Source organism: Xyrauchen texanus, chromosome 23 (genome assembly GCF_025860055.1).
Source record: "Xyrauchen texanus isolate HMW12.3.18 chromosome 23, RBS_HiC_50CHRs, whole genome shotgun sequence".
NCBI lineage: Eukaryota > Metazoa > Chordata > Actinopteri > Cypriniformes > Catostomidae > Xyrauchen > Xyrauchen texanus.
Genome location: NC_068298.1, coordinates 24,912,881 through 24,936,141, shown reverse-complemented (window position 1 = coordinate 24,936,141; position 23,261 = coordinate 24,912,881). Strand labels below are relative to the sequence as shown.

The following is a 23,261-nucleotide window of genomic DNA, read 5'->3' as shown; positions in this document are numbered from 1 at the left end:
CACCTTTGAGCTGCTTTACTTAGAAATTCACACAAAGAGTGCTGGCAGTTAGAGGGGCACAGGGCTAAGAACACTGCATCAACAGTACAAGACATTATTGTTCATACTTAAGTGTTTTCATAGGACATATTGAAATGTATCTATTTATACAGTAAAATTGTTCTAAAATATCAGTCTAAAATTTATATTTGCTATTGACACACTAAAGTACTGTGTATACTTTATATATTATAAATATATTAAGTATACAGTACTTACTGTAATAGCGAGTCAATAGGAAATATCAATTTTGGATTTCCAAGCATAATAGAAGTAGAACAAGGAGTCCTGCAGCAGATGGTGTGGTCCCCACAGAGCCCGGATCTCAACATCATTGAGTCAGTTTGAGATTACATGAAGAGACTGAAGCAATTGAGACAGCCTAATTACATAGAACTGTGGCAAGTTCTCCAATATGTGTGGATCATCCTACTTGCCAACAACCTTGAAAAGCTGTGTGCAACTGCATATATATATATATATATATATATATATATATATATATATATATATATATATATATGTATATATATATATATATATGTATATATATATGTATATATTGTATGAGGTTAATTAATAAATATTGCATGCTCACTATACAACATTTTTCAGACAGACAGACAGACAGACAGAGAGACAGACGGATGGACGGACGGACAGTCAGATAGATTAGATAGGTTTGGGAATGCAAAACGTTTAAATGGTCTGAATTTACAGACATGCTCTGGCACCCGTTCTTGTGAAGAACATGCTTAACGCATTCCTGGGAGGAATGAAAAAAAGTATCCTTTTCAAAAGAAAGTCCATAAACATTATTCTTATGACAAGGGACTATTAATGATGTATAGGGTTGGTATAGAGAAGGCCGGACTAAAAATGTATAATATTAGAAAAAAGTTAAGGTAAAATTAGCCTAAAGCCTTACCAAAACCATTCTAGAATGTTCTATTAATATCTTTGGTTTAAACATTTGGTTGTATTGCTCTTCTTTTATTTTTATTTTTATTCAGTGCTCCTCTTTCTTCATTCGCTGTTGGGTTAACCACAGTCAACTACTTTCTAAGCCTGACATCTTAAGGTTTGCAACTGAATGTGCTCTAAAATGAGAATATAATATGTTGTCCGGTTCCTGGCAACCCACCTGATATAAATGTTGTTTTAAACAAACAGCAAGGGAATGTTTTGTTTCACCTATATATAATTTCCCACAGTTTGTACACTCAATAACATAAATTACATTAAAACTTTGCAATGTAAAAGTTTGTAAAATGGGAGTAGGAATTTTTGTTAAAAACAAAATTACTGGATTTAAAATGAAGATGTCGAGATGGAAACTTAGGGTTATAAGCAGAATGTTGTATAAATTGAGCATGGACAAAAATACATTTTATATTTTTATTTATTTTAAATGCTGCCATCAACTTAAATGGTCTCAAAACTTTATGTCTGTCCAGTGACTGCTGAAAATGGGTCTTTTACAACAGAATTAAATTTCCCAGCCATTGGTGAAAATAAACTAATCAATAGAATCAAAGATGTTCCCTTATTCATATCCTCTGAGACATTTGTATCAATTCTATCTACATTAAACTCTCTACAAACCTCAGTTGTAATACACCTCAGAAATCTCTTTCTATAACCTCTGTCTGAGGGCTTTACAAAATACCAATGTTGCCTCTTCAACGTCTTCTGGTTGGGAATAAATTATATTAAATCTGATCAATTGAGATTTAATAATCCCTTTAAATATTTGTTTAGGGTGAAAACTTTTGTGCAATAGTGCATGTCAGTAGACTTAAAAAACACCTTTGTACCCAAACCTTTCATTCTCCCAACCACACCTTTAAAAAAAAGAGGTGTAGACAGACAGACAGACAGACAGACAGACAGACAGACAGACAGATAGATAGATAGATAGATAGATAGATATCAACTATGATTAACAAAAGGTTGTTTATCCCCTCTTCTTTTTGGTTTATTTTTACCCTAATGCTTTACTTCATTCCAACTTCATTCCAACTTCAAAGCATTTGCTTGCTATTATGTGTGTGTTATTATTTATTTGTGAGCCATCACTGCTTTTTTGTGTACTGATGCAGCACCCATTTTCACTGTTTCTCACTGCTGGGGTGAATTCACACTGGCTTTGATGGTCATTTCTCTTCCATTACAATGAATGGAACAGTGAGATTAAAACCTCCAACCATATGCATCACGTACTATTGGAGAATCAACACCGACCTCCTCCACTGGAGAAAAAATGGTGCCATATCACTGAGGAAGCTAAAACGAAATAAAAAATATATATATATTGTTGGGTATCAGAGACATGTTGCACAATAATAATAAACAAATCTTTAATTTGAGCAATATCAGAATGTCTAGTTAGTTAAAATAGAAATGCATAAAAAAAGCAATGCATACAAAATCTAACAAAATCAATGTAATGTATTTATTTTATTGGTAGAAATCATGCCATTATATATTTAAACATCAATAAAAATATATATAATATACTTGTATTTATATCATGCCTTTCCAAAAGCTCATGGTCTCTACACAAGAAATATTCAAGGTATTTAATATTGGGTAGTAATATGGGTATTTCAAAAGTGAAACGTGAGCTATGAAACAAGCAATGTTAATGTAAAATCTTATGGGACCCATTTTTCCTCCAGAATTATAACTGATTATTTGTATTAAATGGCAGTAAAATGAATTTAAAAAAAAACAGAAGAAGAAAAAAAATAGGAGACGTTCCTTAAAGGTGTAATCTCATATGCTGTTCAACAGTAAAGCTGCATGTGTATTTGTAACTATTTTCCTGGCATATTTATGTCTAAGCAAAGAAAAGAAAAAAGAAAAACCTTCTACTTCCTTCATTAATGAGGACACGAAGGTATCAGCCGCTAGGTGTCAGCCTTGTGACTTTAAACATTATTTACCCTGAATATGCTCGCTGTTGTTTTCATGGGTGCAGGTTTCTGATACTGTGTGAATGTTCATCAGTTACAGTCTGAAGATTTAAAGTAATATATATACACATACATACATACACACACGCGTATGAAAAGGCTTGGGTGGAATGGAAATCGACAGGGCACTATATTACATTAAAAGAGGTTAAATTGATCATATATCGACGACGAATATGAAATTTAAACTAATAAAAAGCTATGTTTTACTAGTTATTACAAACATGTAGGCTATTAATGTGTGTTGGCTGACGTGTGTTTTTTACCACACGAGGTAGTCTGCATATACTATCTATATGCTACCATCTGAGCACTCTCAGTGAATTTAACTTTGATTTGCACATATTACATACTAAAGGGTAAAATAGGATTTAAAAACAAACAAACAAAAAAAATAAATGCAGGTTATGGAGTAGCCTAGTTATATAGGCTATCGGGTCATTTACAAACCGAAACTTTATTTTTATCATCATCAGCTTCATATAGAATTGTAATGATAGATAATCGTAAATAAATAGCCTATTTTTCTCCCTCAGACGTAAGCCCTCGACTATTTCATATCATATTACATCCGAGAGCGCTACAATATGTTATAGACAGTTATGCATTGATATACTGTAGTGGTCGTCATCAGTGATGGGATCGAGGGGCAGCTCCCTTTAAGATTCGCAATTAGCGCAGATCTAAAAGCTGTCATTTCAAGCAAGACTAGGAACAGCAGTTTGATATTATGTTCCCATTCATATGCATGCATGCCATTAATATTTCTTATCACGACTGCCAGTGCTAAGCGAACATTTCATCAGAGGGCTCGCAGCGCAACACGTAGACCACCTTTTCGTGATTTAATATTAAAACTGACGAGTAAATAAAAACTAATTTGCCTAAAGTAAACAGAATAATTAACAGATCTGACTGGATTGCACTATCAGCCGAAAATAAATATCAAACACCTGCTGTTTTGTATGAGAAAGATCCTTTTCTGCAAACGGATGAAATGGCTCCCAACACCTTCAGGTCAATACGAGGAAATAAATGCTTTTTGAATAGGCTATATTGAATACAATCCTTTAGTTTGCACCTACTGTAGCAAGAACCATTCAATTACTCGCGCGTGCCACGTTACTGCCAGGATATATAATCGGCAATTTTAAATTTGGATGAACTTGGCCGAAAATCGTCCAGCAATTTAATATGACAAACTTAGATCTATACATTACAATCTATAGCTATATCCAGACATAACTAGCGCAGATAGCATGTTACACAATTAAGTGTTGTATGAATAAAGCTCGTTGGCCGAGTTTCGTAGCTGTAGTTCTGCACCGCCCACCAGCAAATCCAACTCTCCGGTGTAACGTCTGATTGGCTGTGGGGGTTGCGGGTCCTGAGACTGAGCGCGAGACACTGGGCTGTGCATTCGACAGTATGCGCTGAAGATGCGTGCTGTGCGTTTACCTCAGTGAGCCACATTTAAGAAATAGATCAAGAAGTATATTTCGCTTCACCCACAGGCTGGACATATTGTTGACCGGGGGCTTTTATTACGACGAAACGAGTCCAGTTGCACTTACATATGCTAGAATATGATTGATCGATCTTTTCTCAGTGCTTTTATATAGCCTAGATTTGTTCATTCGTTCTGGACTAAGACCAGCTGAAATACCTTCATATAGCCTAAGACATTCACGCCGTTGAGAGAAATCTCCAGGATCTTCAGTGGACAAGGCACCCACCTTTTGCACGACTGGGAATATCACTGAAATGCGGACTGGACTGGCATTTTATGAATTTCACTGAAACTGGAATCTGTGTGGGTTCAGTTGGATATGTGTATGGACATAAATGCAGATCAATGAGGCATCCTAACTTGAGCTAAATATTTGGATTGATTTGGGTACGAGCAATGTTGTTATAAACTCACATGTAGCCTATTCCATGTGAACGAATCGTGATACCGAGACCATTTATTTTTACTTGGATCCTTTCTTATAATTTCTTTCTTTCGTTCACAAGTTGAGGACCTTCCGGCGGACATTTATATTTGTACCGAATCTTTTTCTCTCACCGACTCAAAATGGGCGGTTTACCTATCTTTTACTCTGAACAACGCAAATATTCATGTTGATGCCATGTTTTTCGTTTGCAATGTTTTCACGTTCGTTATTTAAATATTTGTTTACCTTTTATGCAAATGTTTCTTCATTAAACCCACGCCAGACATGGCTGACCTGATAAGATTTAATTAAAGTAAAAGGAAGTTATTAACTGCAAAATAAGTAAGTCGGATTAATTGCATCGCAGATATCACATTTTCGTTTATTTTAAAGGATATTTAAAAGACTGTTATTTTAATTTTTTTCCACTCGACTTATTGGAGATTTTATTAATTTTTTTACGTCGTGCTGAATGAACGTAGGCTGCTTAAATGTTAATAAATGGCCATGCGAATAAGCGCGTGAACGCAGACATCAACAGGTATATGCATTCAAAGGACATGGATTTGGTACACATGTTTTTGTGCTTTTTCTTGTGTTGGACTGGAGTCGATGCTGTTTTCAATTTGAAGTATACAGTGGAAGAAGAGCTGCGTGCAGGGACAAAGATAGCCAACGTGTCGGCAGACGCAAAAGTTGCGGGTTTTGTACTGGGAAACCGACAGCCTTATTTGCGGGTCATCTCCAATTCTGAGCCGCGATGGGTTAATCTGAGCCCCGCCGGACTGCTCATCACAAAGCAAAAAATTGATCGGGACGCTGTTTGCCGACAGACACCGAAGTGTTTTATCTCGTTGGAGGTGATGTCGAACTCGATGGAGATCTGCGTGATTAAAATTGAGATTATCGACGTCAACGACAACGCGCCCCGCTTCCCCACCAACCACATTAACATAGAAATCTCGGAAAACGCCGCTCCCGGTACCAGATTTCCCCTAGAGGGGGCAAGCGATCTGGACTCGGGTAGCAACGGCATCCAAATTTACACCATTACCCCCAATGATATTTTTGGTCTCGAGATTAAGTCGAGGGGAGACGGCTCCAAGATTGCAGAGCTTGTGGTGGAAAAAACTTTAGACAGAGAAACGCAGTCGCGTTACACGTTTGAGCTCACAGCTGAGGATGGTGGTGATCCCCCAAAGTCTGGGACCGTGCAACTTAACATCAAAGTCATAGACTCAAATGACAACAACCCCGTTTTCGACGAGCCAGCATACACTGTAAACGTGCTGGAGAATTCGCCCATTAACACATTAGTCATTGATTTGAATGCTACGGACCCAGACGAAGGAACCAATGGCGAGGTGGTTTACTCATTCATAAACATTGTCTCCAACCTGACCAAACAGATGTTTAAAATTGACCCCAAAACAGGTGTTATAACTGTGAACGGCGTTTTGGACCACGAAGAATTGCACGTCCACGAAATAGATGTTCAAGCCAAAGATCTGGGTCCAAACTCGATCCCTGCCCACTGCAAAGTGATTGTCAATGTCATAGACGTCAATGACAACGCACCAGAAATCAAACTATTGTCAGAAAACAGTGAGATGGTAGAGGTCAGTGAGAATGCACCTCTAGGATATGTAATAGCACTGGTGAGAGTCTCAGACAACGATTCGGGAGCGAATGGAAAAGTGCAGTGCAGACTGCAGGGAAATGTGCCTTTCAGACTCAATGAGTTCGAGAGCTTCTCCACCTTACTTGTTGATGGCCGCCTGGATAGGGAGCAGAGAGATATGTATAATTTGACAATTCTCGCCGAGGACAACGGAAATCCCCCGCTTAGAAGCTCAAAATCGTTTGCCGTGAAAGTAACGGATGAAAACGACAACCCCCCGTACTTCACGAAACCACATTATCAAGCAATGGTCCTCGAAAATAATGTCCCTGGTGCGTTTCTGCTGGCGGTGTCCGCTAGGGACCCTGACCTGGGCATGAACGGCACAGTGTCGTACGAAATCATCAAATCGGAGGTGCGGGGGATGTCTGTGGAATCTTACGTGACCGTCAACTCCAACGGTGAAATATACGGTGTCAGGGCTTTTAATCACGAAGATACGAGGACCTTTGAGTTTAAAGTCTCGGCAAAGGATGGGGGAGATCCCCCGTTGACCAGCAACGCCACCGTGCGCATTGTCGTACTGGATGTAAATGACAACACACCTGTGATGACAACCCCGCCTCTGGTCAACGGCACAGCCGAGGTGTCCATACCCAAAAATGCTGGAGTTGGTTATTTGGTTACTCAAATAAAAGCCGATGATTACGATGAGGGGGAAAATGGAAGGTTAACATATTCCATATCAGAGGGAGACATGGCATACTTTGAAATAGACCAGATAAACGGAGAGGTGCGAACCACAAAGACATTTGGGGAGAACGCGAAACCGTCGTACCAAATAACAGTAGTGGCGCACGACCACGGCCAAACTTCCTTATCCGCCTCTGCCTATATTGTCATTTATCTCTCCCCTGATCTGAATGCCCAGGAGCAAATAGGACCCGTCAACCTGTCGCTCATTTTCATCATCGCCTTGGGCTCTATTGCTGTGATCCTGTTTGTCACAATGATCTTTGTGGCAGTCAAGTGCAAAAGGGATAACAAGGAAATCCGAACATACAATTGCAGGTACCCAAACAATTTATGATTCATCTCTGTTGGTTACACACAGCTTTGGTCAATATCATACATATAATTATAGTTGTCCTGGAAATAAACGATTCTCTGACTGCAGACATTGATGGCATGAGGAGAGAGCATGTTTGATGTGTATATCTATCTTATGTCAATGTTGGCTGTCGTCGAAACCTGTGCATGTGCTTGGGCCTTACTTTGCTGCTGGCATTTATTTGTAAATAATATCAGAAATATGCATAACAGGATGTTTTTTAGTGCCTCACAAGACTTATTTTATTATCACAATAATTACATTGTCATTATCGTGACAAGAATTAATGGAAAAAAGCCACATGACTGTTTCTTTGCTTGGATTTAAAAAAAAATATAATTGCTAATATTACTAATAATAACTAAATACATATATATATTGCAAAACTAATATTTTAGTTACAGAAATACAGTCACTAAAGGTTTTTCTTTATAAATTAGAACCTTCATTATAATATTGTTTTGATGACTGATACATTGCAAGCAAGGAAGGGTAAAAGTAGGCCTGTCCTTCTCCACACACCATCTGCATTGAGACTGGCATTTGCAGACCGGCATTTTCTGACCTCTCTCAAATGTTTTCAAAATATGAACCCACACACATTAGGTTGTGTTTATGGCCTTGACAATGTATTTTGATTGTGATCATGGAGGTCAGTACATCATAATACAATAGCAAGGCCAAAGCGTTCAAGTGTTGCCATGGCAACGACTACCTACTTTTATAATAGTAATTACGTACTTAAAAGGTAAATCATGCAAATGTACAGCATGGTAACTGGTGTGTGGAGGAGAATATTATTTTGTTAATCTACTGTTATATGAATACTTATCAAGCAACATCGGCCTCTGTGTTGATTTCCCACTGCTACATTACCACTCAACATTTCCATATAAATTGCTTTTGCAAATTTAACCTGAAAGCATTACCATATTTTTACCTCAAATCATCGTTGACGTTTCCATCATGCAATGCAACAGCATAACAAAATATCTTAACAGAGATGTTTTGAAATAGTGAACATCTTTAAGAATGCTAGATCGTGGCTTCGATGGTTAGACGCATTCGATATCTGCCTCGCCATGGTCACAGGATGGTTAGACAGGGCCTGTGTTTAGATTGCCATTGTTAACATTTATTTTCCTCTCCAGATAGAAACCTGATGGAGGCTTTCAGCTCTCCCAAACAGGGGGTTAGTGAGAGTGCTTGATACACTTTTCTTCTGCTGTGCTCACTGACTGTCCTTTCAGGCTTATCTGAGATTCTTTGTGTTGTCTTCTCTATGAAGAGAGCCAAACATGTTACATACAAGTTTATTACAGATAGTACAGAGACCCTGATATTATAGGTCACATATACAGTACAAATTATTTTAAGGAAACAAATTATATAACAATAAGTTTTCAAATATTATTTAAATGTTAGTTAAAGAAAAACCTGTCTGTACCAGTTCCAAATAGTTCAAAGAAATGGTTTTCTGCTATGCCCAATAACTTTAAGTCACCACTCCACATCTTTGCACACTCATTTGCAATCAAATTTGTGTCACTCTTTGTATTTATAGAAAGAAACAAACTCACTGTTCCAGCGACAGTATAGTGCACTTTTTCAACCAGCTATTAAGAAATATTACTAGCCTTACTAACTTTTTCTCTGCTTTAACTTGAGAGAGGAAAAAGGCTTTTAGATGCCCTCCAAAAAGATAAGGTCCTGCACCATTATAATTTTTTTCTGAGCCAGAAAATAGGAAGAAGGATTGAGACACAGGCTGAATCCCAATGAAAAGCACAGAAGAGGAGGCAAGGTAGTGTTGTGCAGGCAAAGAGAGTGTACCATTAAATGAAAGGTGTACGTTAAAATGAATTTGTGCCCTTCGGAGGACATAAAAATAAATAAGTGTAAGATTGTTTCAGGCCATAAGATGTAATGATCCTCATAGGAAGAAGAGAGGGGTCAGCAGGGAATAGCTCAGAAAAAGACTGTTTACTTTGCCAACTCTCCTTATGAGCTCTCCAGTTCATATTTACAGTGGATGTATTGCAACCTAAGCCTCCTTCGGGGCAGAATTTTAAAGTTTCTCATTTACTCTGATTAGAATCAAAACACTCAAATCAAGTTAGTAGTAGCCACAGAGCGTAGCTCTGAGAATTGAAATTTACACCCCAACAAACAGTGGGCTTGTGTTTAATGAAAGGCATTAAAAAGCAGACAACTGTGGGTTTAACTTTGAATATTATTGCTTACTCTTGTGATGTGTTTAGTATCATTTATCACTGTGTGTGCTTTTGTGGTTTGGCATGTTTGCATTTTGTATGTGTTTGTGACAAGTTGACCCGCCGAGCATGGAAATGCAAACAAATGAGGGATGACGGCTCCTTTGGCGGCCGGAGGTCACTTGAATGTGTATGGTATCTTGTGCTTGCCAGTGAATATGCTTCTGGCACCAAAGCTCAGGCCAGGCAGGACCTGGCCCATGCTTTGTGTGCGGTGAGAAAGGCAGAGCACTGCTTTATTGAGTCTGTTCAGTTTCTTGTACCTGCGCAGGGTGGCGGAGTACTCCTACGGCAACCAGAAGAAGTCCAGCAAGAAGAAGAAGCTGAGCAAGAATGACATCCGGCTGGTGCCGCAGGACGTGGAGGAGACGGACAAGATGAATGTGGTGAGTTGCTCGTCTCTCACCTCTTCGCTCAACTACTTCGACTACCACCAGCAGACTCTGCCGCTGGGCTGCAGGCGCTCCGAGAGCACCTTCCTCAACGTGGAGAACCAGAACTCCAGGAATGCTGCACCCAACCATGGCTACCACCATACCTTCACTGGGCAGGGCCCTCAGCAGCCTGACCTCATCATCAACGGCATGCCACTGCCTGAGGTGAGATTTGCTCCGGTCTGGTCCATCCTTCAGCCTGCCATGGCTACCAGCGACAAGGGAGGGTGGGGTCGAGGGAATGCTGCCGCATGGGCCGCTAACCCAACCTAGTGAAAATGGCTAAATCTGGTTACTGCTAACTTGCTTGAATTGTAGACACAATGAGCAGGAATTTGGGTGCCTTCTTGTTTTTAAGTTTGCAATTAATTTAAGCAAGACACTTGGTTTTGTAGCACTTTTTTCTTTGAAAAATGGTTACATCTAACCATGCCTTTGGTGGTGCTTTCATATGTATGATTATTTGTTGACATTATGGTCTTAAGTATTGTATTAAGCATTGGTAATGCCCTGTTATATTAAGAAGGTGAGGCAAGCAGCCATTGGACAGTTGCCAAAGTGTTGTTTAACACTTCTTTCAATATGTTACATTTGCGCCGATCTATTGATTGGCCATTCAAGCATTTTTAGCTGTTTATATAGATTGCAAAAATAAATGGGACACAGTAAATATATTGCTTATACTATATGGACCTTATTCACAGTAGTGACATCTTTAATTTTTGACGGTAATGACAAGTGTTTGAGGGATAGACTTACAGTCTCTTCAGTGGGTTTAATTGTTGTTCAAAGTACTGTATTTTAGATAATTCATCTGACTGATAACATTGACAAAATCGTCATCTTTAGAAAAAGTGTCAGAAGAAAAAAAACTCAACTCAAAACTCAAATATGCTGTTACTGTGAATATGGCCTATTGAAAATGTATTGCTGTCACCAGATGCTCATGTCATATTTCCGATATTTAAGATCCAACATTTGGAAGGAATATACAAACAGAGCCCTACTTACAATCATCCAATAGGTCAGACAACAGTCTTAGGTGAACACAGGACTTAAAGTTTTACGCTGACTGGACAAACAAATTACAGAGTGTTACAGCAATTGTAGCAGCTCGGCACGGTAGCTTAATCCTTTAATAAAACTACCTAAGCAGCAGGATTAAAGAACATCTATTTGTCTCGACTGATGAAAAGACAAAGAATGAATAGGGAGGGGTGTTGCAGAAGCCTGTAGAATGAGTGTTATAGTACAATGAACTGTAACGCAAAGCTCTGTTGTTTGACTGCAGCATTAGAGGAGAGAGAGAAAGAGTGTCTGGGCCCAGTGCATTTTCTAGATTTCACCTGGCCGGTGATTGCCCTGATAAAGGCGTGGATTAATTTGTATGCTGGTTTCATAAAGCGCAGTGCTTCACCTGACATTGACAAACATCGTGACATTTACAAAACACAGTTGCTCCTTTGCAACATATTGTTGTTTATGAAAAAATGCTGTCAGTATAGTTACACAATCAAATATTGCAGCTGTGAAATGACCAATAATAGCTCTGTCATGCTTTGCGAGCATTTGACTCTACAAGTCAGGGTTTCCCAGAGGTTTGGTGAAGACACACTGGCTGGAAAAAAGTCATGATTAACAGTGCATCTCCATCCCCACAAATATCAATGCCAAGGGCTGTTTTGCAGCTTTTCATGATATAAACACCATTTAGAGATGTGGTTTGTTTGTTTACTTTACAGTCCTAGTAGGAGATTATAGTCTGAAAATGTATGTTAGGATGAGTGCCATGGAAATATTTCTGCAAAGGAAGAAATATTGCATAACTTAAAATTACACATTGCTGGATGTATAATAATAATACAATGCTAATTTACATAGTACGTGTACAGTATATCGTCCCATTGATAGTTGTAGGATTTTGGCGAGCACTTGGGATGGCCTTTCCTAAACACACAGATGGCATTACAACAACTGTGGCAGATGTACTTGTGAGCAAAAAGCCACCATTGAACAGGACATAGAAAGACACATAACATGTTTAAAATTATTGTCCAAGACAACAGTAACATGTAACTCAAAGGCTCCAGGTGAGTTCTGTGTTTGTGATACTGACACTCTGGAGATGATTCTGAGCTGCCAGTCTCTGAAGATTGTCTGCGGTTGTCTCTCATGGCTCTCTAGCCAATCACTAAAGATAAGTGGCGATTCTTACAGAGGAAGCACTCTCGACACTTTGATTTGAACTGGTAATGTGTGACCTGTTACAATGATTATGATCCAAAATGTAACCAAAATGTATCTACTTAACATCCTTCTATTCTACAATGTATAATTGTACATCCCAATAGACTAGCATTTTAAGAAGAGCAATTTGTTTTATTTTATAAAATTTTTGCATTGTTTTACATTGCATTGAAAATCTGTTTTCAATTTTGCATGATTTGCCAAACTATAATTTAAGGACTGCTTGTCCAGATGCTAGCATTCTGTTACTGAAGAAATAAGCTCATATCCCACTTTTAGCATATGGTACAATTTAATACTTAGTCACTCAATCAGGACCTGTACAGTGTGTACTCATATTTATCATAGTCACATATCTCTTATTAAATAATTTCTAAACACTTTTATAGAAAAAGTGCAAAGTTATGCTTAAAATTTGTGTTGATGTGTTAAGCCCAAAGTATACTTCGATTTTAACGTGAACACTCAGGATCTGCGTCTGCGTACAGTTGAACGTGAGCCTGTCAAATTATACTCCACTTGACTGTGCACGCATACACAGGCAGTTGGCGCACACATGCTTTGACGTGCATATCCACTGTTGTTGTTTTTACTTTTGTCTCCTGTTGTTTACCGGTCTTCTTCTAGCGCAACTTCATGACAACAATGTCCCAAATGTGAGTTTTGCCAAAAAAATTTGGAACCACTAATTAGTGCAAATAATTGCAGGCCTATGAACATTCTGCGCTTTCAAAGACGCAATCATAGTGAGCACTCTGCTGATGACGAGAATTGCGTCACGTGTCTTTCCAAAGTATTCTTGGCTTTCACCCTATTCTCAGGCATATACAGAGTGTGGTCATGGATTCACGATCCTGGTAACATCAGGCCCATCTGCAAGTGATACATTCACTCTGCAAGTGTTGTTAGTAAGTACACAGAACAAATTCCAAATAAACACACTACACATTTGCTTCATTTGCTGCCGATCAAATGTCTCTGGACGTGAGTGGAGCACCGCGCTAAAAGCAAATAGATCCCATTATTATCAATGAAGTTGGGTACACTGGAAGTGTCCATTGCAGTGCATCACATCGACAGTAAACAGGTGTCCCATTCCATTTTATTCTACTTCTGCCAACAAGACAAATAAACAGTTTAGAATGTTCGCTTCAACATGTCCAGTGTAGACAGCCTCAAGCCGTTGCAGCATGTCACGTCACGTCAATGGATGCACCCAGTATGGACAGGGTGATAGGCCTACAACTCATGCTTTCTATGACTCATCCCCTTTTGTCTAAAAGGGGGACATTTGAAATATATTAACCCTCATCAATGGACAGACAATCAAACTTGGAAACTTTTTGTCAAACCATTCTTTATAATGGCCCTGAAGTTCTAAACTTAAATTTTTTAATTTCTTGGCAATTATTTGGTTGTTTTGTATTGAGAAATGGCTTTAAAAATAATTTGTTTCATCTTTCAGAAAAGGGTTTGAGGAGTTTTGAAAATAGATGTTTTGACTTAACTGAACCGTTGGGGTTTTGATTTTATCTGACGTTCATCAGACTAAGCCAATTAATCATTCTAAATCCCATACACGATAAGGTAAAGGCCACAGCATGGTGCCTCCCTGGAGGGCTTTCAGAAAATTCTTCATTGAACTGAGCTGCTCTGATGAAGAATTCTGATTCGGACAGTTTCTATTAGAGGGAAATTAATAAAAAGTAAGTAAGAAAGAAAGAACACAAGAAAGAATGACTTTTCTTTCATCAATAGCTCTCCTGTTCTTTCTTTCATGTTATGTGCCAAAGAGAAAAACAGACAGTAGGAGGGATAGAGCAGGAAGAAAAGCGCTGATCCAGAGAGGTTGAGACATCTTATCTCAAGTACCTTGCGATGCGTTCTGATTAGATTCTGGCAGATGAAGATGGGAATTTTCAAAGAAGGTTATATTTGTAAGCCACAGACTTTCTGGCACTCTGCCTTCCAAGAGTTGCCTACTAACAGGAACATTTCAGGAACTAAAGGACCACAGTCCCATTATAGGAACATTCACAATTGGCTGAACTCTGACGTTCAAGTGAGTGCGGTACAGTATTAGTGCAATATACAGTAATCAGGCAGGCTCATTTTCTCTTGGAGTTTGGAGATGAGGCATTCATGGCCTCTGTGATTAGAAAAAGCTATATTACTGTCTTTGTGACTCTAGTCATGAGCTGACATAAGCATGTCGGAAAGCGCAGCTCTTGTTTGATGTCTACTCTCAAAAATTGAGGACAAAAAGCTGACAAAATAACATCCTCAGTCAGAAAAGAAAAATAAAAAGGATGGGGAAAAACAGAGAGATGCATGTAATACAACAGCATTTCTTGATGTCATAGTGACATGCGATGAAAACGGAGAAAAGCAAGACAAAATGCATTTTCCATTGAAAAACGCTAACGTATCCTTGCTCATTACGGTTGTGTATGCTCCCTTTCCTGTTAAACAGTTTTAGTTCAGTTTGGGACATCTCTATGAAGTTTTTCAATGTACAGTTCCTGAACATTTTAAAGTATTTCTTCACCTAGGTTCATTGGGACCCTGATGATGCATGCTTACTCTCAACAGTTGCTTTGGTAAAACTTTTCTATATTGTTGAATTTGTTAACATTAGTTAACTACATTACTTAATATGAACTAACATTTAACAATACCTTTACATCACTTATTAACATTGCTTAATGTTAGTTTCAGCATTTATTAATACATTCATTAATTTTACATTAATGTTAACATTAGGTAATACATTAACTACCAAGGAACAACTGTATTTTTATAAACTAATATTAACCAAGATTATTAAAAAAATAATAATTGTAAGTTTTTGATAACTAATTTTAACAAATACAACCTTATTGTAGTGTTTCCATTGTTTTTTTTTTTGTGTTTTGTTTTTTACAAAATTCCACAAATGACTGATTTAAAATGACTGTATTTGTATATATATATATATATATATATATATATATATATATATATTCACAGACAACATTAAAACCACCAGCCTAATACTGTGGAGGTCCCCCTCTTGCCACCAAAACGGTGACAACCTGCATCTAAGAATAGCATTCAAAGACGATATTCTTCTCATCACAATTATACAGAGTGAATAGCGAGTTACTATAGACTTAGTCTGTTTGAACCAGTCTGGCCATTCTACAGTATGTTGACCTCTCTCATTTCCAAGGCATTTTAGAGACTGTTGTGCATGAAAATCCCAGGAGATCAGCAGTTACAGAAATACTCAAACCAGCCCGCCTGGCACCAACAATCATGCCACGGTCCAAATCACTGAGATCACATTTTCCCCATTCTGATGGTTGATGTGAACATTAACTGAAGCTCCTGACCAGTATCTGCTTGATTTTATACACTGTACTGCTGCCACATGATTGGCTGATTAGATAATTGAATGAATGATTGTGAGTGCCAGATGGGCTGATTTTAGTATTTCTGTAACCGCTGATCTCCTTGGATTTTCAAGCACAACAATTCTGAGATGATATTCTTCTCACCACAATTGTATTATATGTTTAGTTTTATATATATATATATATATATATATATATATATATATATATATATATATATATATATATATATATATATAAAATATATATATATTTATACATGGACATCATGCCTGTTACATACTATTCAGTCACAATTTAGTCTTATAAACTTTATAAAAAATAATCTAATAAACATTAAATATATAACAAAAGTAACACACATCGAACATTTTGGAAATTCACTTCATTTTTGTAAAAAAACAAAAAAAAACAACACAGTTGGAGAAGAACAGAATTTTATTTTCACACTTTTGCAAATTAACACTTAATGTGTGATATCGTTTAGATCAAGGTGGCGAGATGAAACCTGTGAAAGAGCACTTTTGATGGAGAAGTAACCAGCAAGATACAAATGCAGTTGTGACCCACAAGAGAGAAAAATAACTATAAATGATTTTCTCATCTCTCATTAGCACAGATTTAGCTGCCAGCACTGAAAATGCCTGTGGTTAAATTAATAGAATGGGAAAGGTCGGCCTACATTCTCTAACTCATAATATATGAGTATATATATATATATATATATATATTCTCTACATTCATAAAAGGCAATGCCACAGAGAATGACGAACATACAACTTTCTACATGGTTGATAAAAATTCTAGTGGATTAGTTTAATTATATATTCAGGATAATGGGCAAGCTACACCATTGTTTGCAAATTATAACTACCAAACTATGACAGTATTCACAGTTTCATGTGTTATGCTCTTAATTGAACAAGTACAGATACAGCAAATATAAGAAATTCCTTGTGGGTGAAATTCAAACTGGTGGGTTGTATGTGTACAACATATCAGATTTGTGAAAGCAGAGGTCCTTCCAAATATTTATAGCTCCTTGCCAATTAAACTACCAGGGGATCTGCACTCAGATAGTCCTTTTAGGGAAATTGAATATCTATCAATGTTGGATTTTTTCATGTTCATAAAATTTCACAAAGTATAGCAAAACATCACAAAACATGTTGTCTAATTAATTTTGTGTTTCAGACTATAAATTAGTCAAAATGCAAAGGTGAATAGTGTATTTAAAATGGAACATGTTGCCTATTCATTTTTCAGCAACTGGTGGTCAGTCACTCTGGATGTTAACAGGATGTTCCCTGACCATAGTTTTAAAGGATACAAAAGCATTCAGGGATATAGGAAGTTCCTGTGGCATTATATCAACAAGAGAAAAGAATAGCCATTGTAAATATTGTTTCTCAGACTAAAATCACTCTGACCTTTTAAAGTAGACACTGTGAAATTAATTACCTTTTTTGTTTTCTTTTCTTTTTTCCCCTCAGTGGCAGGAACTGCATTCATTATCATAGAGTGGATGTACCAAAGACAGAAAGCAGAGGTGTACTCTTGCTCCAGTGCTGTAAAATTCAAAGGTCTTGTGTGGTTTGTTAGAATGTGTGTTGGTTGTTTTTTGTTTTGTTTTTTGCTTGGTTGGTTGTTTTTTTTGTGACTGTATTTTCACAGATTAACATCTGAGCATATAATTGTTTATGTTGATCGGCGCTTGCCTCACTTTTCCACATTTAATACAATCATTTGATACTTCAAGTCAATTATGTATCAAGAAATTACTGACGTCTCTTTTAATATTTATGAAAGTATTTCTTGAGAGAATGCTGAGATTAATTTCTGCTTTTACTGGGTTTTCCCAAGTAAGAATAATCAGCCCCTTTGTGGGTAAATTGGCTACTGGGTTATTTGTCTAGGTAGGAAGGGTGTGCTGAGTGTGTGGTGAGCTAGCTTAATGAACAGCGAGATTGTTGGAAGGCAGGCTGGCTGTATGGCAGTAGTACTGAGAAAATAGCAGGCCAACATTATTGTGCATTGTTCAGCCATAGAACAGGAGGCAGAGCATGTAATGAGCTGTAGCACCCACTCACCTATTTCCTAATGGGCTATGACCAGGTTCATCCTTCCATCGGCCAATTATCGCAGGTGTTCATTCCCCCTTGTCTTTCATTCCAAGAACCCAATATCCCCTCTCCCTCCCTACTCTTAAAGCAGTGGTAATATATATATATATATATATATATATATATATATATATATATATATATATATATATATATATATATATTATTTTTTGCAAAATACAATAATACTAATACTAATAAAAATAGAGTGTTTTATCACAAGTGTTTAAATAAATACAATGAAATCTATAGAAAAATACAATATATACAATGAAACCTTAACCATTCTTTTATTTTTGGTGAATAATGGAAAGTTGCATTCTTCATAAATAATAATAAATAAATAAAAATCTTAATACATTTTTTGTCACTAGGCTTACATTGTTTCTGTGATTTTCTGTATACTTTCTTTGTTATGAATATATAGAAAATAAGTCATTTTAATTATATACTTAATAGCTCACCCAAAAATAAAATCATAATTTAGTCATCATTCAGTCATCATTTATTAACCGTTTAGTTGCATAAAACACTATAAAAGTGGTCCACATCGCTATATTTTAAGTCTTTTGAGATACAATAATGTGTTAGTTCAATAAAGTGTTAGTTCACTGAAAATCTTCCCCATTTACCCATTCAAATGTGGCACGCATAAAGCAAGGAAAAAGGGGAGATAAGAAGAAATTCTGCACAAAATTAATTGGTTCTTGTCTGTATTTGTCACTGCAGCAAATTTGAATGTGTAAAAGTGAATGAGATTTGAGGGGCATGAACCCCAGATTTTGAGAACCTCTATTTTAAAGCTTGAATACAGGCAAACATTAAGTTGAGAAAAACAATGTTGATGTTATTTGCTTGATGGGAGAATTTTCTTTTGGGTGGGTTGTGGAGTTTTGATGCTGTTTTGCATTTTAATTGCTCAAGTCTCCAGAATAAATGGGATTCAAGTTTGCCTACTTCGCCTATTTGTTGTTTCATGAGTTTTTTATGTTCTCTAGTACCTGATAGCCAGAGACATAAACATGTCAAAACAGCTTGAAAACCCAAAAGACCACAAATGCTCGTGCAAAGCCCCTGAAAGCTAGAATGTCTATGAAGCGACGAAAATATAAAAAATATTTTAAACTGCCTTTTTTAATTTATTTTTGGAGCCACAATGGTGGTTTGCTTTGACTCTCTCATCACGTCCATCATTTGATGTCCTGCAGCCAGAGAGCCAAATCTAATGAATGAGATCGGTGTGTTCTGATTTGCTGCTCTGTTTCTGGGTGCTGCGCTCTCAGCAGGGGCTGTGGCCTCCCTAACCACATTCTGACAAGACAGCTGCTCTGAAAGAGAGACAGAGATGAAGAATGTGCAAGAAAGAGAGGCTGGAATCACAGAGTCTCGGTTCTCAGCTGTAATGATAAGGATTTAATTTGGCCTTGGGGCGTGTGAGTGCAGGTTACTCCAAAGACGTGTACATTGTCATCCCAAAGTTTTTTCGACAGAGACCGTTATAACCATAAAACCCATGCAAAACCTCTTCTAAACACACGCCCATAAAGCTGCAAGTTGATTTGTCGCAAATAAAGCTGTAGGTGGATGTTGATGAAGGGTGTTATTCTCTGTTGGCCTCTTGTTTATTATGTCTTGGGTGTTTCGTATAACAAATGAAGAGAGACAGTTTTCTCTTAGGGGTTCTTAGCTTCTCTCCACAGAGCATGATTAATTGTTATTGTGGTCTATTTTTATGTTGTGTCCTGAAATATGAAGGTGCAACTAGGTTGACGATGTAGCTCCAGGCTCTCACAGACAGTGTTTGTTTTATGGTATTTTCATATTTTATTGCTCCTGCTGATATAGTTACTTCAAAACATTGCTCGCCATTAGATAGAACACAAGTACTACCAAGCTCTTTCTGCCATAGATTGCCTTGCGGTCCTTTTGTGTTTTTATAGAGGCACTAGTGCACCAATGACAAGTAAGGCTGACTGATTAGGGGGCATCAGAGTGACTTGGACTGACGTTTCATCTGCTCGTGTTTTAGTAATTACTTGGTAGGCTTAAAACCTGATTTGGCCTTGTTGTACTTGAGACAACAGGCAGGCAATAACATTCACCCTGGCTCACAGATGTTTCAGGGATTTAGCTGCTGGAAGGGATGGGCTCCCAAGGGGTAGAACGTGAGACCATAGGCAGACAATCAAATGAGTCCTGGAAGGAGAGGTTGGAGAGAGGGAAGGGCCTTGGCTCCACTGCTACCTGGGTGCCTTGTATCCTGCTTATTGGGCTGAATAGACTGAGAGATAAATGGAGACAGTGAGAAAGAGAGTGTTTCTAATTATAACATTCCGGTCACAGTGCTATGGTGGGCTCCAGCTTGCATGAGCAATTGCAGAAAGCTGACTTTTAGTTTAATTTGGAAGACTAGCAATAATCCAGACTAAATCTCTTAAAGCTGCAGCTTCCCCTCTGTCGGATTAAGGGGCAGTCTTAAAAGGATAAGAGCTGCTTATCAGTGCTTCCCTCGACACTTCCTAGTGACTTCCAAAAAAATGTGTATATGAAACTGGTTAGGTTGAGATAATGTGGCCATTTATTAGTGAATAACTGTGACCTAGATGTCATGTGACCAAAACAAATAGAAGAAAAAGCTATTTTTCAATGTGAGACCATATGCTAGGAAGCTTAAAGCTGTTTGCAGGCTTATAATGTTCTTATTTTCTCTATATACAAATCTGTTCTCCATTGGTTACATGTAATCTAGCTCCTATAAAATCAGTAAGACATGTTTAATGTTTGTGTCACTATTTAGACATTCAGATTCAGGGATCAACAATAAGGATGGCCCTTCAAACCTAGTTTTAAATAAAAAATAAATAAATAATGATAAATATTATTTATAGCACATATACAGTACAAAGAGCATATAAAATACATTATTAAAAATAATATTCATATATAATTTTTTTTTTTCTGGTTCGAGAAAAAAAATATATATATAGAGAGAGAGAGAGAGAGAGAGAGAGAGAGAGAGAGAGAGAGAGGCAATTAGCTTTTATAGGATAATTGGCTAATTGGAGTCAATTGGAGGTGTACTTCAAACTCAGTGCCTCTTTGCTTGACATCATGGGAAAATCAAAAGAAATCATCTAAGACCTCAGAAAAAAACTGTGGATCTAGGGTTAATACACATGTATAAACACCATAGGATCACACAGCCATCATACAGCTCAAGGAGGAGATGCATTCGGCCTCCTAAAAATGAATGTAGTTTGGAGCGAAAAGTGCAAATCAATCCCAGAACAATTGCAAAGGACCTTGTGAAGATGCTGGTGGAAACAGGTAGACAAGTATCTATATTCAGAGTACAAAGAGTCCTATATTGACATAACCTGAAAGGCTGCTTAGCAAGGAACTGCTCCAAAACCAACATAAAAAAGCCAGAATATACAGTTTGCAAGTGCACATGGGGACAATGATCTTACTTTTTGGAAAAATGTTTTCAGGTCTGATGAAACAAAACTAACTGTTTGGCCATAATGATCATCATTATGTTTGGAGGAAAAAGGCTTGCAAACCGGAGAACACCATCCCAACCATGAAGCATGGGGGTGGCAGCATAATGTTTTGGGGGTGCTTTTCTGTAGGAGAAACTGGTGCACTTTACAAAATAGATGACATCATGAGGAAAATGATGTGGATATTTTGAAGCAACTTCTTAAGACATCAGCCGGGAAGATAAAGTACGGTCGCAAATGGGTCTTCCAAATGGACAGTGACCCCAAGCATACCTCCAAATTTGTGGCAAAATAAGGACAACAAAGTCAAGGTATTGGAGTGGCCATCACAAAGCCCTGACCTCAATCAGATAGAATATTTGTGGGCAGAACTGAAAAAGCATGTGTGAGCAAGGAGGCCTACAGACCTGACTCAGTTACACCAGTTCTGTCTGTAAGAATGGGCCAAAATTACAAAAATTTATTGTGAGAAGCTTGTTTGTATAAATACCCCTTAGTTTTTTGTATTCCTTTGTCAGTTCTTGTTTGTTGTTGTTTGAGTTCCTGTTTGTTATGTTTCACTGTCATCATTTTTATTAAAGCCTGCAAATAGATCCTACGTCTCCCGTCTCACCCATTTATTTCCATAAGAACAAAATCTGTACATTATTCCAAAGTTTGGGCTCCCAGTGTGTGTGTGTGTGTGTGTGTGTGTGTGTGTGTGTGTGTGTGTGTGTGTGTGTGTGTGAGCGTGTATTTATCACTTTGTGGGGACCAAATGTCCCCATAAGGATAGTAAAACCCAAAATTTTTGACCTTGTGGGGACATTATGTCGGTCCCCATGAGGAAAACAGCTTATAAATCATACTAAATTATGTTTTTTGAAAATGTAAAAATGCAGAAAGTTTTCTGTGAGGGTTAGGTTTAGGGGTAGGGTTAGGTTTAGAGGATAGAATATAAAGTTTGTACAGTATAAAAACCATTATGTCTATGGAAAGTCCCCATAAAACATGGAAACACAACATGTGTGTGTGTGTGTGTGTATATATATATATATATATATATATATATATAATCAATCTAATAGATATTCATGTATTATCTTAACTGAATCTAATTAATTAAACCCATATGAATTTTTAAAGAATAAGGCAACTAAATTAAATTATGAAAGACGCATTTTGAAATGTGCACCATCCTTTTCGTAACTATCTTTCACTCAGACACAGCCCTTATTTGTTCATAACACTCTGTGGAAATACACTGTTTTATTTTTTTTTATTAGTTTTTTCTGCATTTATAAGTTTTTGCTTTAAATGGAGTCCTTATTCTGAACTATTTAACACCTTAAAACCAAACATTTGTAAAGTAGCTAACTCTCAGTTCTGTACAGAAGCTGGTGAACAAAGATTGCTGTTGTCATTAGTTGAAGGTTTTATTTATTTTTTGTACTAAGGTGCAGAGAAACACAAGGCTGCCTCCAAATGCAGCCCGCTTGTTTAATGTGTCGTTAATGAAGTGTTACTTTTTCCTCTTTTGTATTTGGCTTACTGCCAGAGGAACAAGCTCTAATCCTGCATGTCATGATTTGTGTTGTTTCAAATTGCACAAAAGCGAGAG

At 37.4% G+C, this 23,261-nt stretch overlaps 1 protein-coding gene across 4 annotated transcripts in view; it reads left to right on the top strand.

Moving 5' to 3' along the window:
- Positions 1-4,457: 4,457 nt before the first annotated feature.
- LOC127663212 (protocadherin-19-like) overlaps positions 4,458-23,261 on the top strand; it is a 55,356-nt gene continuing 36,552 nt past the window's right edge. The window contains exons 1-2 of one of the 4 annotated variants that reach the window (XM_052154730.1): positions 4,458-7,646; positions 10,231-10,345. In XM_052154730.1, the coding sequence (XP_052010690.1) occupies positions 5,446-7,646; positions 10,231-10,345 (2,316 nt within the window). In that variant the 5' untranslated portion in view covers positions 4,458-5,445. Of the gene's footprint in view, positions 7,647-10,212; positions 10,559-23,261 lie in introns of all 4 variants that reach the window. The other 3 variants (XM_052154727.1, XM_052154729.1, XM_052154726.1) reach the window with 3 other exon arrangements.